The 25,163-nt window shown below is 26.3% G+C and overlaps 2 protein-coding genes across 3 annotated transcripts; both read left to right on the top strand.

Moving 5' to 3' along the window:
• The first annotated feature begins 285 nt into the window (after positions 1-285).
• On the top strand, positions 286-18,107 carry IP3K1 (inositol-trisphosphate 3-kinase-like protein). 2 transcript variants are annotated; one of them, XM_065501841.1, is made up of 3 exons: positions 286-1,004; positions 13,143-13,241; positions 16,545-18,107. In XM_065501841.1, exons 1-3 carry the CDS (start codon positions 708-710, stop codon positions 17,490-17,492), a joined length of 1,344 nt encoding a protein of 447 aa, XP_065357913.1. In that variant the 5' UTR covers positions 286-707; the 3' UTR covers positions 17,493-18,107. The 2 variants fall into 2 exon arrangements, with proteins under 2 accessions (XP_065357913.1, XP_065357914.1); XM_065501842.1 differs by lacking the exon at positions 286-1,004 and adding an exon at positions 12,959-12,998.
• Positions 18,108-21,420: 3,313 nt separating this feature from the next.
• LOC135951851 (queuosine-tRNA galactosyltransferase-like) lies at positions 21,421-23,074 on the top strand. Its single transcript, XM_065501584.1, has 5 exons — positions 21,421-21,618; positions 21,678-22,077; positions 22,141-22,271; positions 22,325-22,817; positions 22,878-23,074. The coding sequence occupies exons 1-5, from the start codon at positions 21,586-21,588 to the stop codon at positions 23,072-23,074; spliced, it is 1,254 nt and encodes a 417-aa protein (XP_065357656.1). The 5' UTR covers positions 21,421-21,585.
• The last annotated feature ends 2,089 nt before the right edge of the window (positions 23,075-25,163 follow it).

Here is a 25,163-nt window from a genome sequence, read left to right on the forward strand (position 1 = left end):
CATAGAAATTGGGGGAGTAGAGGTGGAGAACTCTTTATTTGTTTAAATTTTAAAGTGTTGGTTGGGTAGCTTACTCACCAAAAAACCAAAAAAAAAAAAAAACAGCTTCGTTTAGAGGGGTTTTGTGTTACAGAGAGTTTTTATAGGCGGACTTCGTGGAAAAAACGATCGTTTTCTGATTGTGAGGAGTATGTGTAGCTGTTTTTAGCAAAAACTCGCTGTTATAAACGGAAACCAGTTAGTCGTTTTGCTACGAGCAATTGTTTAACACATAGCGCACTTTTAATGTGCCTTAAATACAAAAACCAAAATATTTAATTTCAAACAAAATACTACAACTACTACATATTGCATAAAAAACAAGTTTCATGTAAACTAGCTTGAAAAAAACACGCTATATTATACAGCTGGATAATAAATTGTTAAGTGAAGACCTATATTAAATAAAAAGCAATAACAACATAAAAAATAGAAATATTTAAATACAAAATAAAGAAATACTATAAATGCAGTTATGAATTAAGAAAACAAACTGGTTACTTTATGTAAAAAAAATATTTTATAAAAAAAAAATGTAAGAAAATTATAAAATAATTTTCAAGTTAACCCAAAAAACAAAGCCTGAAGTACTTAATTATTTCATAAAAAGTGAAAAACAAAAGTGTTTACTTAAAATTATCATAAAACAATTAACTATAAATTAAAGTATGACTTCAACTGTATTACAACACCCTACAACAAACTCAACAACATCCACAGAATCTTCAACAATGGGCTGGTCTCATGATAAATTAAGATTTTCCTGTGTTGACAACATTGGTTTGAAACAATTATGGAGACTAATTGCACTGGATACAAATACAAACGCAACAACAACAAGAACAACAGCTACATCTCCCAACAACACAACAACAACAACCGCAACACAATCAGCTACAGCAACAAATAATGATAAGAATAATAAAAATAATAACAACAGCAACATCAATAATAACAATAATGAGGTAAGTTGACATTTTGTTTTGTACACGCAAGTATTTTTTATTGATGTTTTTGTAATGGGGAGAAATATTGATTTTACAGCTAGTTTTTAAGCTGTAAATAGTATTTAGATAATGCAGGGCAATACAGATTGGTTTTAGTTGAAAAATATTAATATAAATTGTAAAATAAAGAATTTTAATAAAATAAAATAACTTTTTAAAGCTAAATTTTAATACATTGCAAATTTTTTAAATAAAATCTCTAGTTTAGTTCCTTTGCTAATAAAATTTTCAGATTTTACAGGAAAGCATTCAAAAATTCAAATTTTCAGACTAAAACTGGCAACTATTTAACTTAGTTTTGAAATCAAATGTACAAATTTTGAATTGACTCTAGTTGTAGGAATAAAAATTTTTACAGAAAATGTTTTAATTTTTAAAAAATCTAAACCTAACCAAAATACTATTTTATTCTTATAATATGTTACGAATAAAATGAGCCAAATTTTATTAAAATCTATGCATAATTTTTGATTTTATTAACAATAAAGTGTAAGTCCTTTTTAATTGTTAGATTTCATATTAACAAAAATCACGTGATATTGCAACACTATGACTATGATAGTGTTGCCAACTAAAGAGGTTAGTATCTTAGACAGGGTTGGTAGCGCGGCTAAGTAATATGATGAAGGTCAAGAAAACAAAACTATTTTCTTGTGTAAATCATTTCTTTTAATTTTCAGACTAAAACCGGCTATTAGTGGCATACAGTAACTATATTTAGCTTAGTTTTAAATTAAATGTACAAATTTTGAGTTAACTATGGTTGTAGGAATAAAACTTTTTACAGAAAAGTTAATAATAAGTTAATATTGAGTATAATAAAGAATTTTAATAAACTAATACAACTTTTTTAAGCATAATTTTTAAGAAAATTTAAAAAATAAATAAGTTTTAATAAAAGTATTAGGGAAAATATAATAAGGAGTGAGATCGAAAAATTCTTAACATACATATATGTTTATAAAAAAGAAACCACTAAACTTACAGCTTTAATTTTTTTTTTATTTGATTGAAATTATTATTACAATTTACAAAAAAAATTATTTTTATAGTTTTAATCACTAGTGATGAAATTTTGAACCTTTTTCGGAAACCCTTCCATTAACGTTTTTATAGTGCTTTCTGTCACTTTGCTCGAACATGTAGTCCATCTCCGTTTAAAATCTACCACACTTTTGGACACCTTTTTTGTACTCTTCAATTCTCTTTTAACAAGAGCCCAATATCTCTCCACTGGCCTTAGCTCCGGGCAGTTTGGAGGATTTGCCTCTCTTGGTACAAATACCACATTATTGTTCTTGTACCACTCAAGGGCTTGTTTGCCATAGTGACAGGATGCCAAGTCAGGCCAAAAATAAGTGGACACATTATGAAGTCTTATGAATGGAAGCAGCCTTTTTTGTAAACATTCCTTGATGTAAATTTCGGTATTTATAGAGCCCGTTGTAACAAATGAGTGGCTTCTTTTGCCGCAACTGCATATTGCTTGCCATACCAAGAACTTTCTGAAATTTTGTCTGCTTTTGGGTCCTAAACTTTTCTTCAACATTCCCTCGAGCATCAGCAACATAAAATTTTTGACCTGGAAGTTGCGAAAAATCTGCCAGAACATACGTTTCGTCATCCATTATGCAGCAAGAATATTTTTTTATAAAACTTGACTTCAATTTCCGTGCTCTGTTTTTGGCCTCTAAATTTTTAGTAGCGTTCCTGTCAGGAACTTTTTGAGCCTTGTATGTTTTTAAACCTGCATTAGCTTTAACTTTTCGTACCAAATAGTCCGAGCACTGAGCTAACCGGGCTGCTTTCCTACCGGATGTGTTGGGAGCTCTTTTGAAAATGCGTTCTATTTTTTTGGCTTTAGAAACATCATGTGGACCATTCCTTCTACCTGAACCAGGTTTTCTATCAACTGACAAGTTCTCCCGGTACTGTTTAATAACATTGGAAACAGTTTGACGGCAGACCTTTGTATGCTTGGCCAACTTTTTGTAAGACCAAGTTGGGTTTTGTTGAAAATATTTAATAATTTCAGTACGCACTTTTTTCTGGTCACTCATTTTAATCAGATTAACAAAAAAATTAATATAATTGACATTACACATAATAACTGACATGTTTTTCAAAGGTAACTTGATCAAAAAAAAATTCAAATAATACTTGGGTTAAAAAATGTAATGAAAAACGTGTGTTAAGAATTTTTCGATCTCACTCCTTAAGTAAAATGGAAAGCAATAATTTAAAAGGTAAAATTAAATAAAATTATATTTGTAAATAGATAAGAACATTTAATTCATTTGATTGTTCTAAAATCAGCACGGAAATTTTAAATTTTAATATATTTCTCTAAATAACATACCTTTATTTTATAATTTCACTTAAATCAACCAAAAAAATTATTACATTTTAATAAATTTCTTTTCAAATAATTTTTTTTTTTTGCTTATCTAAAGCTCTTTTTAACAAACATTTCGGTTGCTAAGCCTGACTCAATTTTTATTATCACCACTTTCATTGAAACGTCACTCCCTATTTACTTTAACTTTAATGCTAAAAAGTAAATATCATATAATTCTTTATACAAATATATAAATAACACATATTTGTAATAAATAAACTATTTAAATTTGTAGTTACCATCAGCATGTCTGATTTTTAAATCAATATGCATGAAATAAAACTAAAACACAAACGTGACTTGCGTCACTAGCTCAAAAGAAAAGAAAACCAACAAAAAAATAAATTAAACAGCATATGGCAATATTGGTTTTTCTTGTTGTTGACATTCATTTGCCATCAATCATACCCAGAGATGTATAAAATTATGTAAACAAACAAAAAACATACAACTTTACACTTTACCATACACACACAAACATACAAAACATAATAACAACTTTCTTTGCACAAAAAAAATAAGAAAAAGAGATAGAGATAGATAGAGTGATGGTGAAAGGGGGGAGGGTAGAGCTAAAGCAATATTTACCATATAAACACGGATATCCGTTGCATGCCAAAGTTATGTGTAACCCACCTACCAACATATGTCATTTAAACTAAAAATAAGCTTGAATTGAAAGAAAACTTTGACCAAGCAACCACATTTTCGTATTTTTAATACTTTTACTAGTAATTTCATAGTCATATTGTGTGGATTAAAGTAAGTTGAAATCTAAAATATATAAAACACGTATTAAAAATAAAATAAAACCACACACAACAGCCATTAACAGAGACACAATTGACGTCACAAACGTGCCAGAAACCAAATGATGGTGTGTTTTAAAAGACAAAAAAAAAATACTGTAAAAATGACTGTATTGAAGTGATTAATTTTTATTTGTTGATAGTAAAATCATAAGTTTAAATGAACTGAAAAAGAAATATAAATGATTTATTTGTAATTTATTTTTACTTAAATGAAATTTATTTTTTATTTTAAGCAAAATTTTAAAATTACACTTTTGTTTTTTTATTACTTAATGTTATCTTAATTTTGCTTTAAATAACATAATTTTTAGGTATACTGCTTATTTATAAAAGTTTTTTTTGGCAAAATGTTTAAAACTTTGAATTTTTAAAAAATCTAAACCTATCCAAAAATGCGATTTTATTCTTAGGGCATAAAACTATAATATGTTACGAATAAAATGAGCCATATTTTATTTCAATCTATGCATAATTGTTGATTTTATTGACAATTAAGTGTAAGTCCTTTTTATACTAACAAAAATCACGTGATATTGCAACACTCTAACTATGATATTGTTGCCAACTAAATAGGTTAGTATCTTAGACAGGGTTGGTAGCGCTGCTAAGTAAAATGATGAATGTCAAGAAAACAAAACTATTTGCTTGTGTAAATCATTTCTTTTTTTAATTGTTACAGTCTTTTAAGCCATCAGCACGTTTAAGTAACAATATGATATCAGTGTGTTGCCAACCAGTTGCCCTTTTTTATTACTTTATTTTCAGATTCTTATTTTTCCAATAAGTAGCACGTAAAACATTAAGTTTTTAATTAATTAAACACGCACATAAACTCAAATAACTGATCTAATTACAAAATAAACATGTTTTAAAAAAATTTTACATTTTAACAAATCTAGACTTTAACTTTTTTAAATAGATTTTCTGGCTTACATTTAAATACTTATTTAATTAAATCTGTACAACTGAAATCCCCATTTTTTCTATTTATAGAAAATAAAGAATTTAATTACTTTCAAGAAAACATAACAACAGCGGCACGTGAAGAATACATTACATATGATTGTTTAGCAAATTAAAATTGGTTGGCAACTTAGCTAAATTAAATCCATTTTATTACCTAACTTTATATGAAATTCCCTTTTTTATTTATATTTTATTTAGTGACCTTAAAATTAAGCTATTTTTATACAAAATATTTTAAATTTAAAACAAACTAAAAATAGCTTAAGACCAAAAAAAAATTCCCAAAATTTCCTTTTGAAATCTTATCTTTTTAGAACATGCCTTAAAAAGGTGCTTCTCTTTGATTAAATTTTGAACACATTAATTTGTTGTCAATTGTTTTTATACATTTCAATTCACAAATTTTCTGCTCAAGTCAAAGGTGTGTGTAGATGTCACTGCTTAAATATTAATAACAATTTAAAAACAAAATAAATTTTAATAATTTCTGTTCATGTGTTTTATTTGTTTTATTTTACTTATTTGTTGTTAACAAAAGATAAGAATTATAAAATTTTTGTTTAAGAGAGTTTGTTTATAATTTAAAATCACGTACATTTTGATGTACAATGACTTCCTAAAACGAGACCCTGAATAATTAGAACTATTGTCATTATGAATAGTATATTTTATAAATATAAAAACCATATAAAATTTATAAGCTAAATGAGTTACGTGTTTAATTGTGTAATAAGAGAACAAATAAAACAAAACAAAACAAATCTTAAGAATATTAAATAAAAACCATAAAAATTCGCAACAAATTTTCCGGTTTTCTTGTTCCCACAACAATATAAACACACTAAAACAAAATTGTGTGTAATAGATCAAGTGGCATCACTCTAAGGATTGTTTACTTCACGCCACTTCTTTGATTTAAAAACAAAACAAAATTGTTGAAATTCCTGTCACCATCCCTGGTAAGAAGGCTATCAATTTATAATGAATGTCTAGTTATAAAAAGAAGTGAAGTCCAAGTCAGGCAATTCCTTGTGAATTGAACAAATTTATGAAACTTTAGCTTAAATATTATAAATATTGAAATAATAAAGCTTTAAATATTTAGCTAAACCTTGATCTAAAATGAAATGAGCTAAATTTAGACTTTAAAAATAAAAATGAAAAGATTTTATAGTAATTTAATGTTTTATTTAGATGACTTTGTTTTAATTCTAATATTAGAAGTCTAAAATTAATTTTTTTATGATTTTTTTGTATAAATATTTATATTTTCAAATAGTAAATATACTTAAATGATATTTTTAAATTTGAAAGCTTGTTTTCGTCACACTTAATTAGATATTTAAATATTCCAAAGTTTAATGGTTTCTTTTTATGTTTTTCAAATCCCCTTAACAAATCTAAACAAAATTGCAAAATCCAAAGTCATTTTTAAATCTAAGTTTAACCTTAAAAGAAATATAATAACAATATTTTAATGACCTTTCCTATTTTAATGAAATGTTGGTTTAAGAAAGTTCAAAAACTTTGTTTGTTTTTGTTATTAAGTTCATTTACCTTTAAGTTTTAATTTAAAGATTATCTTGCTATTGTTTTTATTGTTAAGGGAAAAACGTGCAATGTTTTTCTTTATTTATTGTATTAGAAATCATTTTTGCATTAATAATCAATTATTTCCGGCATATATATTTCTGTTTTAATGGTAAAGTATTTCAAAATAATTCCCACGCCAAAAATGATAAAACAAGTTCTAAAGTATCAATAAAATTAAACAAATTTTAACTGTCAAGGTCAGGTTAACACAATTACGCTTAAAAAACAATAAGATTTATTTTGAAAGAAACTTGTTTCTAAATGATAATTAAATCATAAAAAAAATTACGGTTATTGACGTAAGTTTTATTTATAAAAAAAAAATTATTAAAAATTTTTAAATTAAATTTTTAGGAAACTGTGAATCCCTTTATTATATAGCTTTTTTAATATTCTTGTCTGGCTTTCGGTTTAGCTTTAATTTAAGATTTAATGAATGACAGCCAAACGCGTGTTTTATTTTTATTATATTTTTTAAGTCATGGTTACATTATGTATGTAATATTTTTTTTTTTATATATAAAGATTTTTTACAACGTATGCGGTTTTACAAGGTTTTTTTGTGGTCTATCTCATTTTAAAATCTTTTGCTTTTATTTTATGATGATGTCTACTAGAGATCTAGAACTTTGTTTGTAGTTCATTTAACTCAAGGTTAAGTAAGAACGACAAGCAGTTCACATAAAATAAACAGGTTTTTAAAAATACATAACAGTTTATTATGTTCTAAAAATAAATAAAAACAAAACTACAACAAAACACTTGTAACATCTTCTTTTATTTATAAGAATTTCAAGAAATAATTTATTTTCTTATTATTTTAAAGTTAATATTAATTTTTAGGTTTTTACAAACAAAATTTAATAGTTTCCTTAATTTTTCCGTTTTTTTGTAGAAAATAGTAGGCATCACTGTTACAAAGTGTCATGTTGTAGAAAACAACAACAATAAGGATAAGCTTTGTTTACATCATACATCCTTGTTAAAAATTGTAGGTAAAACTAACAGTTGCTTAAATAAAGTATTATGTAGCAAATATTTGTGATATTAGGGAAATTTTAAGAACAAAAGTAAACAATTTAAAGAAAAATATGTAGAAAACAATGAACCAGCAAAATTTCCATAAAAAATTTACGTTTAATGACATTAAATTGATATAATATTTATTTACATAAATGTTTTGAGGAATTTATTGAAAAAATGTTTTATATAAATATTAAAATTAATATTTTGTTTAAATAAGAAATACTTAAGTGTAACATTGACATATTTTTTATCATAAAACTTCTTATAAATGTTGCCATAACAATTTTTTTTTAAATAAGTTAAAGTTTTAAAATAAAATATATGTTAATAACCTTGCTTTTGTTTTAATTTCAAAAAGTATTTTATAACTGTTTTTAAATAATGTACTTATAAAACAAAAAAATCTTTTAAATAAATAACAAATATGGGAATTCCAATGAAATCATCAGAAACCTAGGGTTTTATTTTACCCAAAAATGCTAGAAACACTTGTGTCTATATAAATAATTTTTTTTTTTTTTAAATAGTAAACTTTTAAACACGCTACTTTTAATAAAATACATAAATTTAACATGTCTAAAAATTATCATATTTTGTCTAAAACACTTTTAAAAAGTGTTATAGGTTATTTTTTTTATAAAATACAGCCCCCTAAATTTCGTTTTGAACCTATAAATTTTCTTTTTTTTAAAACTTGTTTTTTATATGTTACTATTTTAAGGAAAGCCGCAATCATAACTTAGCTAATCGCCATGACTAATTTAAGAGTAATTCATTCAATATTTATTGTATGTTTGTATTTTTGTTCAACTAATTAGTGTTATAAAATGAAATATGTACTCAAGAATTTCACATCAACTAATGTTTAATTCAATTCCTTATAGAAATTACTACAGGTGTTTTAATTGTAACAAAATAACTCAATATTTTTATTACTGTATTTTATTGTAAAAAAAAACTGACGTCAATTGCAAAAGTGTCTATTGTTTTAATAGAACTTAATCAAAACACAAATCTCTACAAAAAACAGACACAATTTATTGCTTTATTTCTATTGATTTACTTGGGCTCTTTTAATTGGCCACAAATTGTTTTATGAAACCTAAATAAATATTTTGAGCACATCTTTCTTGTTTTCCTTTAATATTAATTAAATTTTTCATTTATTAAAGCAACTGTCATAAAATGACTTTTAAATTGGATTTTGTAAATATTATTTCTTTTCATTTTATCATTTTGTCGCAATAAACTGATAATAACACCACTGCAAAATTAAACCAGCTTTAAATGCCTTAACTAAAAGTCAACACCATTTTTTTTTTAAATGCATTATGATTTTTATCAAATAATAAATAAAGCTTATAGTTATAAAAAAAATGCTGTGCAGTGTTTTCTTTTCGTTTTCTAAGGGGAAGATAAAATTTTAAAAGATAAACAATAACAACAGTGGCAAAACTGGACTTTGCTCTAGAAGGGGTTGACACTTTCACGCACGAAGCAGGGCTGTATTAAAAAGGTCTATAGTATTGATATTATTATTACGTAAAGTTAAAAAAACAAACAATTTAAATACATATTTTTGTAAGAGATATCAATTGATACGAGTACATACACTTTTAAATGTTTTATTTGTAACATACAATACATATCTAGCTTTATTGCTTAAACTTTTTAGGGATATTTGTTTTGACAGCTCACTTATATTGCCCACTTTTTTTTTAATATAAACAACTTAATTTACAATTTTGTCAGCCTTTGTAAATCCAGAAGTTCTAACCACATAAAACGACCACTCATTATTGAATTCTTTTTAACCTAAAGATGATTCATTGTGGTTTGCCAAAGAAATGAACGACCCCTGCTTGAAATAAACTCTTCATATTGTTTTGATTTTAAAATGCGCAATACTATTAGCTAATATTATTGTTTTTTTTTAATATTATTTATTCAATAATATTTAGTATGAATACACTATAAAAAAGTCATTGATTGAATATTTATGAAGCATAAAAAAGAACAATACACTCAATATTGACGTTTCAGAAATCAAAGTGACATTTAAATTAAAAACAAAAAAATACAAAACAACAAACAAACATTATGAAGCAAATAAATATAAATATTTGTTTGTAAAATGTAAAATAATATTTTAAAAAAAACTCTAACTGTGGGTGGTTTATTTTATACATATATTTTTTTTTGCAAATGTTTAAGCAAATCAGGTTTTAGCCATAAAAAAGTAATAGCATTTCAAAAATGTTAATAAATAAAATTATTAATAATCAAATATTTTTAGATATGAGCTAAAGAAAAGATTAGAGAAATATGAAACATTTCAAACGCTATTTTCTTGAATACTATTAAAAAATACACTATTTACACTTGGCTTTCAAATCTCCTCGTTGCCAACTTTATATATTTAAATCACTTTTAGTTGGCTAAATAGAGGGTGTTTTTTAATGTTGCTTCATGTTATTGTTTCTAATTTACTTTTATTTGTTCCTTAATGTTATTTTTAAACTTGTTTAAAAAAGATTTATAGTATTTATATGTAAATTGTGTGTTTATTTGCTTTTTTTCTCTAATATCGTTATTGTTAATTTTATTATAAATTCTTACACGTTTGTAAGTTAAAGAAACTGGCGTCGTTTGTTAGCTTTGTATTGGAATTATAATAAACGTATGCAATTTTCTATATACTAAAACATGAAATGAATTTCTATAATGCTATTAGAAATGCAATAACCATGTTAATATGGGAATTAGAGAAAAAAATAAACATAAACAAATAAAATTAAAAAGGAAGACAGAGAGAGACAAGCAACAAATAAATTAACATAATAATGTTAATGAATATATAACAATAATAACAGAAAAATTAACAACAAAAAAGTACAAAAACTGACAATATTTAAATTCATCACAAATCGTTATTTTTATTTCTTTATAAAAAACAGTTTAAAATATAATAAAAATAAATACAAAAATTAGTAAAAAAACAGAAATTAACTTTTTCTTATTTTTGAGCAGTTCTGACTATTTTATCACTCATTTGTAGATAAATAATGGGCATCACTATTAATAATGCTCTCTTATTGACATTCTTTGTTTTTGTTTTGTATACAACTCTCCCACTTGGTAATGATATTGCAAGTGTTGCCAATTATTAGTTAATACAATAATAATGGTAATTTTAATTCTAACCTCATTTTTAATGTTTACATTTAATCATTTTAATAAAATTAGATTTTTTTAGCCATAATTGTGCTCAAATTGTAATAAATTATATATTTTAATAAGCTAATTTATATAATGATAGAATAACAAACACTTTATTTATATTTTATTTAATATTTAAAACAGTAACCGGAAATATAGTTTTTGTTTGTTTTCGTTTTACCTTAATACCTTTTTTACCTACGTCATACGTAATTATTGTTAATTTAAGGTTGTAACATAAAAACCAAAAGGTTTAATTTCTCAGTAGAAGTTAAGCTTTAGGGTATTTCTTAACAATTAAAAATAGCTATAAAAATACCTTGTAATATAAAGCAAATAGTTTAAGTTAAGCTTTAGGGTATTTCTATACAATTAAAATAGCAATAAAAATAGTTTAACATTAATAGGTAATTAGTTTAACTGGTTTTAAGAGGAATTAAGAAAAATCTTTTTTTTCCTCTAGATTTTAACACATTTACTACAACAAATTGTTTAATAATTTACAAATTTAATTGTGTTTCACATTAACCTTTAATATGCAAAAAATAAAGCAATAAATCTCAATTAAAACAAAAAAAGGCGTGAACGTTTGTAATTGTTTACAAAATTATACCGTTATTGAAAAATTATTGTTATTATTCCGTTATTGCAAACTGTAGGGTGAAAGGGAATTTTAACAATAAAATTAATCACCATAAATATTATAATTTTTTTTTTTGGTTTTTTAAAAAAACCTCAAAAAATTCACTTCAAAATTTATGCAAGTGACGTCAAAAAAACTCACCAATATTACTAAGTATTCATTAATTTAATTTTTTTTGGGGACCAGTTTTTAGACTAAAAAAAAACTACGTCAGTATCATATAAAATTAATTTATTATAATTTCTTTAAAATGTATAATATAAAAATCGGATAATCCAAAAGTAACTTTTTTTAAGTTTAAAAAACATGTTTCAAAATTCAAAAAGAAAACTTATTACTACACTTGCCCTAAAACAAATTGAAAAATGAAGCATTCAAAATTTATAAATCATTATTTAGTTTTAAGTTCAGTTATTAAGGTCAGTCTTGACGTCACTAGCTACTATAACAATAAATAATATTTTTTCCTCAACTAGAGAGACTTTCAACAACAAAAACTGCAAATATACTCAACAACTATAACGAAAAAATCATATTGAACACAAATAAAAAAAACAAAACAAAATAAAACCCATACTGTGACAGTTTAACTGTATTTAAATGTAAATTTTTTGTTTAAACTGTTTAAATCTTATAATATTTTAAGAAGATATAGTTATAAAAAATAAAGCAAAAGAAAAAGCCAAACAATTTTAATCAAACACATAAATTATACACACAGTGTTAAAATCCATATAAAAACACTTAACAACACTGAAATACACAACAAATACCGTTATCTTAGATTAGCCAATCAGAAGCCAATAGACATGTCAACATTATATGTAACGGGATTTTTAATCAACATTGACATGTAAAGTTTAATACCATGCCAATGTTAACCAACCTAGTGGTGTTATACATTTTAATATGTCAAATATTTTTTGGGTTTTGTTTTATTTTATTAATGTAAATTATTTGGTTTAAAAGTACGTATGTATTTTGTAAATATATATGGTTTTTTATCAAAATTGTTATAAATTTATATAAAATGTTGTTTTATTTTTATGATAATAAAACACTTAAGTGAGTGTTTAAGGTTTTTGTTGAACCTGAACATGATAACGTAGATGTCAGATAAAAAAACACACATTTTAAAATAAATGTTTAAAAATAACACAAAAATGTAGTAGTCTCTTTGATAATTAAAAGAAAATGGGTTAAAAATCATAAAAGGTAATTTTAGTATGATATTAAAATTTCAACTACAAACAAGTAAACAGTAAGAAAGAAAATAAAATAAAATGGAAGCTAAGGTACAAATTTACATTGAAAATTAAGAAAGTTTTTATAGTTTTGAATAATTTTTTTTATGAAATTTTTAAAATGTTTATATTTTTATTTCAAATATTTGTTTTACAAAATTTTAATATTTTCTTTAATTTTTTTTTTCATTTTAGAATATTTCATATGATAATTGTGAAAATATAACAGATTACTTGGGTCAACGTGATTTTGATGCACCCAGCCGCATGTCTTTGTTAAAATTTCTGGCCATTGTAAGTATTTTTTTTTTCATTTATTTATTTATTAATATTTATTTTTGCGTTTTGAACCACATCATCAAGTGTAAATTATAAATTACAATATTTACCAACAATTAATACCAAAAATCACCAAAAATTTTCCATGAATGGAATTTTTCATAGATTGTATCAAAAAAAATAAATTCAATTTAAACAACAAAATAAAATATGCAAAGTAAACAAGACAAGTGTTATATACCACAGACAACATTTATAATAAATAAACTTTTGCTTTTTTAAGTGAAAAATATATGTATTTATATACCTATATTGAAAGGTACTTAATATTAAAGTGCCCAGCCGAGTTAGCTATTCTCTACGAAAGATTTTAAGAACAATAGGATTGATGTAATTTTTAGGAATAAAGTTTGTTGGTTAAAACAGTAATATTGGAACACTGCAACGAAGCAGCAACTTTGGCATCATTGCTTTATGTCAAACGACAAATGGTTGGCAATGTTGCTAACACAACAAACACCGTAGCATAATTTACTGAATTTTGACACTGATTTTAATAAGAAAATATTATTTTAAAAGTTTTTTCAAATCGCCTACAACAAGTAAATGGTTATTTTTAAGGTTATGCAACATTTGTTCACCTTGTTATCTTTTATTAATAAATTTCTTGTGGCAGTCATAAAACGTATAGAAACGTTGTAATATTTTCAAGAAACAAACTAAAGTTTGTTTCTAAATTTGTATATTAAAGTTATAAACAAGAAAGGAAAACTTAAATCTTATAGAATCTTTTTTTAAAAAAAAATCGACAAAAATAAACCAATTTTTTTAAGAATTCCCCTAATAATGCTTTAAACTAAAACAATTAATTAACAAATTAAAAAAAAATAATTACTTTAATAATTGCTGATAACCAAAAAAAAAAAAATACTTTTTCTTCAGAAAATATAAAAAAAAACTGCTGATGCAATTTCTTCAATTTGAAAAAGAATATATTTTGGTTTATTTTTAATAAGTATGTATGTTTTATAAACAACAGCAAAACCTGCTGATGAAATGTATTTTATTTTGTACTTTCTGCTTCTTATTACTAACCTATTTATACGTTTACAAGATTGTCACCTTATCTTTTATTAATGACAGCCACAGTCAGTCAATAAACCACACTAACTCGCTTTTGCGTCATTTGGAAACATTTTAATTACAAAGTCCCTTTTAATTTAGTCTCATTATTGTGAATTTCTTTAAATAATCAAAGTAAATAAATGGAAAAAAAACGAAACGAAATTAGACATGCATTGCCAACCATAACGCGTCAATAATTACCTTGCAATTTTCATTTACCTAACAAACCGTTTTGAAATGTAAATATTGTTTTTATTTTGAAAATTATTAAAAAAAAAAAAAAATTGCATTGATTAGAAATTGGACACACCCTCTACTTTGGTGAGTGTTTATTGGTTGAGTTTGTTTTTTAATAGAGATAGGAATATGTATAGTGGAAAGTTCTTTAAAAATACTAGACATTTTTTATTATTGTTTAAAGTCAATAAGGCATTAAATGATTTTAAAATATTTTTGTTTAGCTGTTATGCTTTAAATTTTGTTGTTTTGGTCCTCTGTGACATTTGCATACATCAATGTTACCATATCAAAAAAATATATAAACACAATGTTAAGGGTTGCCCCTAGTTTACATGGCAACACCAATGCATTCACACACACACACACATACTTATATGAAATGTTTAGTGTTGGCCACATGTTTTGCAATAACAATGACAAATTTAAAAGAAGCGCCTAAAAAATCACTTTAATACGCCATTTTAAACATATTTATGGTAAAAAAACTAAATTTAATCAAAAACACAGCATAAAATTATTAATTTTATTAAATAAAAATTCTGGCTTTCTTTAATAAGCCTCATAGGTACATATTTTTTGCAATAAGAATGACAGCTTTTTAAATTTTAAAGGAACACCTAAAAAATCGCTTTAATTTTGCAATTTACATTTAAAAAAAAGCAGAGTATAATTATTATTTGTAATGAAAATTCTGTTTTTCTTTAATTAGCTTGTCTTTATTTTCTAAACGTTTCATAGTTGGAGCCAGTGTCTGTTTATTATTTCGTTTACAAATTTGTCATTTCATTATTTTGACACACTTCTGTCTGGCTGTCAACGTCAAACTAATTTTCTTTTTTTTTGTTTTGCCTATCAGCAATACTAAACAGCAGACTGTGTTGGTTTTTTTGTTATTAATTATAATATCAATTGCACAAATGATTTCTAATCAATGCTTAGCGTACATACACTTAACTAATTTGTATAAATTATTCCAAAAGGTGTGAATTAACATAATTTCAAATGCTTTTAATGACTAATAACAGAAGTATTTATATTCGTTTATTGCTGGGAATATAACACAACTGAAAAAGAAATGGAAATATAGCTAAAATAAATCATTTATTTATAGGTTTAAAATTTTTGGAAAATTAAACTAAATTTTTATTAATTTAAAACTTTTGTGGATCACTGTTTAGTCAAATTCTTTACAATATTTAATGATAACAGGCCTAGTAACTGTTTGATTAACAGCAGTTGAGAGTTAAACATTAAGCTTGAACTTGAAACTTGGATTATCAAGTTAGTTAAATAAACTGTTTCAACAGTTTAAAACTGGGTTTAGTTAAATTTCCGTTAGTCTGTATGTCTTACAGTGTTTTAGAAACATTTTATTTTGGAAATCTTTTGGGGGTTTGTGAACCATTGAATTTAACTTAATGAAATTTTGCACAGTCTTTGCCGAGGTATTTCTAAGTAGACTAGCCACCAGTTCAACTAGAAAATTATGCAAATTCACTCAGAAACGCCTCAGCTGTGACAGTGTAAGATTTAATTAAAATAAATTTAATGGTTTCCAAAGCAAACTGTTTCATACCACTGGCGTCATTACAATCAAATTTTTTTAAGTTAAATTAAATAAATGGAATTTCTTTTTAATCTTTATAAGCCTTAAGTATTTAAATATTATTTTGAACATTAATTTGTCTGTTTTTTCAAACAACAAAGTCCAATACCTTGTCATCGTAACTGGCGGCTGGTGGGAAAATTTTAATTTGTTTTAATTGCCAACCTATTTCTTTGATAATTTCAATGGAATTTTTGGTGATTTTGTTTGTTTGTTTATTTAATTTAAAACCAAAAAAAAAAGAAAAACAATCAATGTATAATAAAAATAAAAAAACTATCTATTTGTTAAATGCTCAAAGCTTATCACTAACTAAATATTTGTTTTCTTTTATGGTTTAATTACAGAATGCTTTAGAATTAAGTGCCCCAGCAACACCGGTTTTACTACAACAACAACAGCAGCAGCAACAACAAAATAACAACAAGCCCTCGGGCTGGTTGCAGCTTTCGGGTCACCCTGAAAGCATAGTACCCTGTTCCAGTGGTGTGGTACGCAAACGTGTTGCTACCTTTTCCGACTATGAAGTTTTGGCCTACCAGCAGCTGTCACAAGAGTCTCAAACCTCTAAAATTGTACCCGAATTTTATGGTTGCGTACAATTGGAAACCCAAGAAATGTTCATAGAACTGCAAGATCTACTCAAAGGCTTCAAAGATCCCTGTGTTATGGACATAAAAATGGGCTGTCGCACTTTCCTAGAATCTGAAGTGGGCAACAAAACTTTAAGACCTGATCTATATCAAAAAATGATTAAAGTAGATCCCTCGGCACCCACAGAAGAAGAACATCAGCAAAAGGCCATAACCAAACTACGTTATATGCTGTTCCGTGAAGCTATGTCCTCCTCTCATGCAAAAGGTTTTCGCATTGAGGCCTTGAGATTGAAAGGCAAGGCACCCATGAAAGATTTAAAAACCGTAAGAACAAATGAGCAAATTGCCCAAACCATAGAGGAATTTGTGAGTGCCAAGAAGACGGTACAAAAGGATCTGTTGAAACGTTTAAAGCTGATGCGTTCGGTAATAGAAAAGTCACAGTTTTTCCAGACCCATGAAATTGTGGGCTCCAGTATTTTCATAGTCTATGATGATACGAAAGTAGGCTGCTGGCTAATAGACTTTGCCAAGTCCCGGCCTTTGGCGGAGAATGTTACCATCAATCACAGAAGTGAATGGGTGCCCGGCAATCGTGAGGAAGGTTTACTTAAAGGCATGGATGAACTTATTAACTCTTTTGAAACCGTTTACAATAAACAACATAATTCCCTAAGCCGAAAATTTTTGCAAATATAAAATTTGCCTTCAATATAGAAAAAAAATCATTTAAAGACTGATCATTTTTGTAATAATTTGTATTAAGCATTCATCCCTTGTAAATCTTTAAACACTTCACACTATTGTCATAAAAACCTAAACAAATTAGAATTTATTAAATTGTTTCATTAAAATATTTATACCTAAACCTACATATCTTTTTATATATATTTTCCATATTGGAAATCATGTTTGTAGTTAATTGAAAGACTTTTTTTGTGTAATGAAATTTTTTAAACAAAAAAACAAAACAAATCCTTTAAATAGTATTGTATTTCATAATTAAAATTTAAAACAAAAAATCATTATTTTATTATTTATTAAGCCCATTAGCAACAAAATAATTGTTTGTTTACTTTTCGTTTAACTTAATAATGTTTACTTTTGGCAATTTCAAAAACAAAATGTTTATTAAACAAAGAAAAATGGAAAGAAGAAAAAAAACGAAAAATCCAACATTTATACATTTATTCATCATTTACTTAATTATTTTGTTAAGTTTTAGTTATAATTATTATAAACATATTGAATGTAAACACAATATAAATGTATACTGTAATTAGAAAATTAATATAAATATATACAAAAAATTTATTTGTTTATTGAAAAAATTAAAAAAAAAACTCAATTGTTTTTCATTTTGGGATATAATAAATAGTAAATAAAACATTTATTTATTATAATTACTAACTACATAACATATTAAAAAATATGACTTTTTTAAAATACAATTTTTTGGGATAAATAGTAGTAGTAATGTAGTAACAATGCATAAATAAAATGGCTTAAAACATCTTTAAAAAATGCGTTTAGTAAAAATAATTGTTGTTATTCATTCATCTCAGTTTTATTTACTGTGACGTCACCACAAAAATTCTCTACAGTTTTTTCCAATTGCAAAAATCTCGAAAATTGATTTATTAATACCAGGCGCACAGAATTCTATAAAACACAGCAAGCTGCATTTCTTTTTTTTACATAAAAATAATTGCAGCATACTTTAGGGCAGTAAAAAGTATTTGAGCCACCCTGTTTGGTTTGTTGGCTACATACTGACTCGAATAAATTTTGCATCCTTAAGATATGCTGTAGATATTTTCTTTATAAAATTAAATAAGGCATCTTGCTGTGTTTTTAAGGATTCTGCAAGCATGGTATTAAGAAACGAATTTAAGAGATTGGAAAAAATTGCATATTTAATGTATGTGACGTCACGCAGTGGTGTCGATCGAAAAAAGACTGAATCTTCCAAACTACTTGTCCGATGACAAAACGATGTATGAACAAATTGTAGAGCACATTGACATGGTGTCAACGACGACCTCCTCTAGTTAGCAAAACTTTGTATGGCTTGTATCTTGTACAAATATGGACTGATTTTTTTAATTTTACTTTTTAAAATTATGTTTATTTATCTAAGGTCTCTCTATACATACTTTAAAAGATATTTAGATTTATTACGAAACACAACTTTATTTGTGATCGATCCCCTATTTGTCGATATGTTGACAATATTCTGCGAAGTGAAACTCGGGATGTTCCGGAGTGTAGATCCAATTGGAAACAAACTTAGTCTGTAGGTAGGTTTGTTTACGTAAAAATTTGTAACTGAATTTTGAGCTGAAATTTGGCCTTCATGAATACACCTGATGATGAAGCCATATTATATTCGAAAATTCGATGTAATGTTAAAACAATTTGTTGAAGCTGCAAAAATAAACTCCAGATCATGCAGATCATTTTTAGCTTTTATTTTTAAACATTTGTACAATATAAATTTATTCAAAGTATTGGCCATTGTTAGCTATGACCTTTTCTCATCTTTATGGCAACATATATACTTTGCTCTGAAGTGAAGCGTATCCCAGAGGGAGCGATTTGCATCGATCGAAACAAATAGTAGTTGGACGGAGCAAGATCTAGACTTTAAAGCGGTTGAGGCAAAACTTCCCAACCACATGTTTCTAAACAGTTTTTAACAGTTATTGCATATTGTGGCCGAGAGTTGTCATGTTGGAATATTACGGTTTCATGTCTGGCCGCATATTCTGGGCGTTTTTCGGTCAATGCTCGCTTCAAACGAATCATTTGCTTTCGGAATAGGTTCCCTGTGATGGTCTGGTCTGATTTCAGCAGCTCATAATAAATGGACCATTTTGCTCCCACCAAATGCAGAGAATTACCTTATCGTCGTGGGCATTTGGCTTTGGTGTCGATTCGGCTGGTTGGCCGTGCTTCTCTACGATCTCTTACGCTTAGGGTTATTGTAATGGAACCATTTTTAATCACAAGTAATTATTCGGTGAAAAAATTATTCAGCCCAATCATGAATAAAAAATCCGCGGGAGTTTTTTTCCTTTTCCCATTTTTATACCCTTCGCCATGAGTGTCAAGGGTATATATGTATAAGTTTGTCTTCCGTTTGTAATTTCTACATTTTTCATTTGCGAACCCACAAAGTATATACATATATTCTGGATCGTTATAGATAGCGAAGTCGATATATCCATAGCGAAGTCGATATAGCCTGTACGTTGAAATCAACTTTCCGAAACTCCCAAATAACTTACATACATGATTCATACATCAATATATCGGGAATTCTTCCCGCTCGGTTGCCACTTAAAATCGACAAAGGAAAAAACCGGGAAATGATAGATATTTCAAAGATGTATATAAGGCTATAGTAAATTGGACATACAATGGGTCAAAATCGGGAGGAAAAAAATTTTAACCCGAATTTTTTTTTTTTTTCATAAATTCTTTTTTGAAAATTTTTTTTTTAAAAAATTAAAAAAAATTAAAAAAAAAATGGAAAAAACTTTTTAAAAAAATTAAAAAACAATTTGGAAAAAAAATTTAAAAAATATTTTTTAAAAAGAATTTAAACAAAAATTAATTTTGTTTAAATAAAATATTTAAAAACAAAAAAAATTTAAGTATAATTTGTCTACCTTGTCAAAATTACCACTACTGAACTGTACAAACCATCTCTAGCACGTTGAAACCTATAAAACACACATTCACTATAAACAATCGGAATGCCTCAGCGACACTTTTTTCTAATTAAAGAAGTAAAGAAAAACTTCCCGCAAAACTTACGACTTTTTTCGAATACATACAAATTTGGAATTCATTGCGAAACTTTTTTTGGAATTTATAGGGAATTTCAATTTATTTATATGTATAAACTGAATAGCTAATTAAAAAATTGTTTTCGGATTTTTCGTTTGTCTAGTTAGTATTCCAACCAAATTATAGGTACTTATACAGGTTATATAGGTTTAATTATATGTAACTAAAATATGATAAGTAAATTATGTTTATATTAAAATATCATCAAAGAACTTTTTTTAATGTTTATGCTGTAAAAACAAATTAATTTACAAACTGCGCAACATAATAACATATCATGAAAAACGTCATAGGTCATAAGCCCGAAGATAAGAAAGGTATTATTTATTGTAAACACCCATTGTACCACATTACGTATGATAATTATATTATTACAGCCAATGACCTCCATTACGTATAAGTAATATTTACAAAAAGTGCCTACGTGATATATAAAACATTCCTTTCACAAACCAATTATTTCAAACAAAAAGCAAACATCTTTAATGGAAAATTACAAACAAACAAACAAAATCAGTGATAAAAGAAGTGTGCTGCAGCTAAAATTTCAATTTATTATCTAGAACATGCAAAAAAAACAATAAAATAACATAGAAACTATTTTAGAAAAGAAAAACAACAACACAACAAAACATACAGATACAAAATTGTCAATATTAACAAGCACAAATAAAAGAAAAAGTAAACAATAACAAGAGAAACAACAATAACGGCTACTCAAAAGAATTTGCAACCAACCACCCCACAACAACAGAGAAAGAGAGCTATAAATGTATAAAACGAAAGAGATGCTAAATACACGAAATTACAACGAACAAAAAAATGACAGCAGTATACGTAACAAACATAATATTACATGATTACAACCGGCAAAATTTTATGCAAAAATATTTGCAATTTAATTAAAAAAAACCACAACAATAAATAAATAAAAACTATGCCGCAACTAGCAGAAACCAAAGACTTAATAGTAAGTTTAAAAAAAGCAAAGAAATTTGATAAAATAAAACCCTTTTAATTTAAATAAAGTCTGTGATTATTACGGTTTTAAATGGTGGCCAATGGATAGATAGTTGTATGGAATCGATTATTAAACAAACAGCTGTACAATCACAGCAAAACCAACAACTGCAGGCAACAACACATAAATTGCATTCAGATGAAGCGCAGAATCCATTTATGTCAACCATGACCAACTCACCAAATACAACAATAACAACTCTAGCATGTGCTGCCACAACAACAACACCAAATAATATAGCAACAAGTAATTTACACGATTTAGCGCCAATAATTGAGGTTTGTGTCTTTGATGACTGTAGTAATGATAACACTCTTAAAATACTTAACAAATGGCGGGCTCATTTAAGAGAACATTACAATATTAACATGCATATTGTGGAGAATAAAGCGGGTAAATCAAAAGGAGGTAAGCTATAAGGAAAATTGTGTTTAATTGTTATAAATATTATTAAATTAGTAACATTTTTAGTGGGCTATGGTCGCAATAGAGCCATAGAAGCTTCCGAAGGCAATTATTTATGTTTTCAAGATATAGATGATGAAATGCTACCGGCACGTATTTGCCAACAGTATCATTTAGCAAAGCAATACAAAAATGCGGTCAGTTTTATTACAATTTTGTTTTATTTCTCTAAATTTTATTTATTTTTTAGATAATTGGCTCCAAATTTATACGCACACCCAGTAATTCCACTTGCCGCTTTACCCGTTGGGCCAATGATTTACACTCGGATAAATTAATTTTACAAATCTACACCTCAAATGGTCCCACTATCATTATGCCCACCTGGCTGTGTCATCGTCAAGTTTACACAAACATAGCGGGAGGCTTTTCGGAAGAAGGCAAAGGTTGCCCCGAAGACTTAATATTTTTCTATCAACATTTAGACAATAAAGGCCTAGTAAAACGGGCAGAAGAATGTTTGCTAAAATATCGTTATCACTCAGGGGCTACCACATTTAGCGTGTCAGCCAAAACTATTTGGCATATAAGACTTAAGCATTTATTGGTTAATGTCTTAAAGAAGCCACCCTGGTGTAAGGGATTTTCTATATGGAATGCTGGCAAGCAGGGTAGAAAATTCTTTAGAGATTTGCCCGAAGAGCAAAAGAAAAATGTGCAAACATTTTGTGATGTAGATAAAAGTATGATCTCAAACTTATAAATTGAAAATTTGTTCAAATATTTGTATTTTGTATTTACAGATAAAATCCAGAAATTGTATAAATATTATGATGGCGCCTTAAGACAGACCACATTTTCCATACCAATTGTACACTTTTCTAAAGTTCAGCCTCCCGTAGTGATATGCATGAAATTGGATTTAACCAATGGTGATTTCGAAATGAATTTACAAAGTCTGCAGTTTATTGAGGGGCAAGATTATATATTATTTACTTAAATAGGATTTCTTTCTTAATCTCACTTATTGACTGTCTTAATATTGTTCTTTTAATCTTTCTTATTGACTCTATTATTCGTAATATAATTAAGGTATTATAAATACCTTTTAGTTTTAATGTTTTTTTTTTTAGTAATCTAGAAAAACGTAGTGATATTTTTAAATACATATTTAACTTAATAAAATAGTGCACAACTAAAACAAATTGTAATTATTTATTATAAATGCAAAATTACTAGGTTTTCTATTAAAATATAGTAAATTTCAGAGATTAATTCCCTAAAATCTTAATTCGAAATTGAAAAATGTCAGCCATTCGCAAAATCGAATTCTTTAGCTTTATTCAAAGTCTTTAATTAAAATAGAATTTATTTATCGCTGAATTTATTAATAATGGAATTAATTCATAACAGAATTCATTCAACTTTTGAATGATTAAATTTTTATTAATTCAAATCTAATACAAATTTAATTGAAACATTTTTTTTTTCATTCAGTTTTGTTTTGCTTTTAAGCATTTAAACAATTAATTGAAAACAAGAAAAGAAAATATCATCACGATATTAATTATTATAAGACAATTATGAATGTTCAAGTCATTTCCTGAGGGGACCTTGAATGGAGACTACTTGGGCAAACTAAATTGGGCAAATTTTTATGAGGATTGCCGTATAATCAACATATTTATAGGCATTGGCCATTTTCAATTCCAATCAAACGTTATCAATAGAGAGTACTTGTGGAAATCAGCAAACTAGGTCCTTTCGTTTGGGCCCTATTGTGTTTTCAACAGACATGACAGACATTTCAATCGTATGAGGACCCAGAATATATACACTTTGTGCTTCTACGACCAATATTTCTATATGTAACAAACGGAATGACCAGAGAGAACGTTCTGCATCGATCGAAATAAATACTTTTTAACAGGAATTGCATAGCGTTGTCATGATGGAATATTACGGTTTCATGTCTGGCCGCATATTCTTGGCGTTTTTCGGATAACGCATATTTTGTTATCATATTATCCCAATCATATTATCCCAATTTTTAACAAACATATTATGAATTTTTGTCAAAGTTATTAAGGATTTTTGTGTTTCTTCATACGAAAAATCTATTTTTTATCCGAAATATAAGTGATCACTGATCACAATCCTTTTTCGGTTATTAAGTTATTAAGGAATTTATTTTTTTTGATTTTTTCATATGAAAAAAAATCTATTTACAAAATTATTAAGAATTTTAGATTTTTGAGTTTTTTCATATGAAAAATAGATTTTCTATCTGAAATATGAGTGATTACTGATCGATCTCCTTTTTTTGATTAAACGCTTATTTACAAAGTTATTAAGGATTTTAGATTTTTTGGTTTTTTATACCCTTCAGAAGATTATATATAAGTTTGTCATTCCGTTTGTAATTTCTACATTTTTCATTTCCGACCCTATAAAGTATATATATTCTGGATCCTTATGCATAGCGAAGTCGATTAAGCCAATTCCGTCTGTTGAAAGAAATCAAGTTTCCGAAGACCCCAAATAACTTACATACACGATTCATACATCAATATCTCCGGAATTCTTCCGGCTCGGCTGCTATTTAAAATCGAAAAAATCGGCTCGATTTTTTACCTATTTTTTTTACCTATATCTAGGTTACTAAGTCATTAATATAGACAATATTGATATCTAATGATAGATATTTCAAAGACCTTTGCAATGACGTATATAAGACCATAGTAAGTTGGACCTACAATGGGTCAAAATCGGAAAACATATTTTTTAACCCGAATTTTTTTTACAACCAGGTTTTTTTTTGCTGTATATTAAAAAAAAATAAAAAATTTTAAAATTTAAAAAAATTAATTTTTAAATTTAAAAAAATAAAAAAATTTTTAAATTTTTTTTACAAAAAATTAAAATATAACTGGAAACAAAATTTGGTTTACCTAAAAATATTTAAAATTTTTATTTTGAAATATAATTTGGTAAAAAATCGATTTTTGATCAGAAATATGAGTGATCACAGATCGATCTCCTTTTTTCGATTAAACGCTTATTTATAGAGTTATTAAGAATTTTATATT

The sequence above is a fragment of the Calliphora vicina genome, chromosome 2, assembly GCF_958450345.1.
Source record: "Calliphora vicina chromosome 2, idCalVici1.1, whole genome shotgun sequence".
In the NCBI taxonomy this organism is placed as follows: domain Eukaryota; kingdom Metazoa; phylum Arthropoda; class Insecta; order Diptera; family Calliphoridae; genus Calliphora; species Calliphora vicina.

What these genes read in the sequence shown, in the direction of transcription:
- IP3K1 (XM_065501841.1), top strand. Translation starts at nt 708, where the DNA reads ATGACTTCAACTGTATTACAACACCCTACAACAAACTCAACAACATCC. An exon ending in TCAATAATAACAATAATGAG is followed by an intron (nt 1,005 to 13,142) that starts GTAAGTTGACAT and finishes TTTTCATTTTAG; the next exon opens with AATATTTCATATGATAATTG. An exon ending in TGTTAAAATTTCTGGCCATT is followed by an intron (nt 13,242 to 16,544) that starts GTAAGTATTTTT and finishes GTTTAATTACAG; the next exon opens with AATGCTTTAGAATTAAGTGC.
- LOC135951851 (XM_065501584.1), top strand. Translation starts at nt 21,586, where the DNA reads ATGCCGCAACTAGCAGAAACCAAAGACTTAATA. An exon ending in CAGAAACCAAAGACTTAATA is followed by an intron (nt 21,619 to 21,677) that starts GTAAGTTTAAAA and finishes ATTTAAATAAAG; the next exon opens with TCTGTGATTATTACGGTTTT. An exon ending in ATTTTGTGATGTAGATAAAA is followed by an intron (nt 22,818 to 22,877) that starts GTATGATCTCAA and finishes TTGTATTTACAG; the next exon opens with ATAAAATCCAGAAATTGTAT.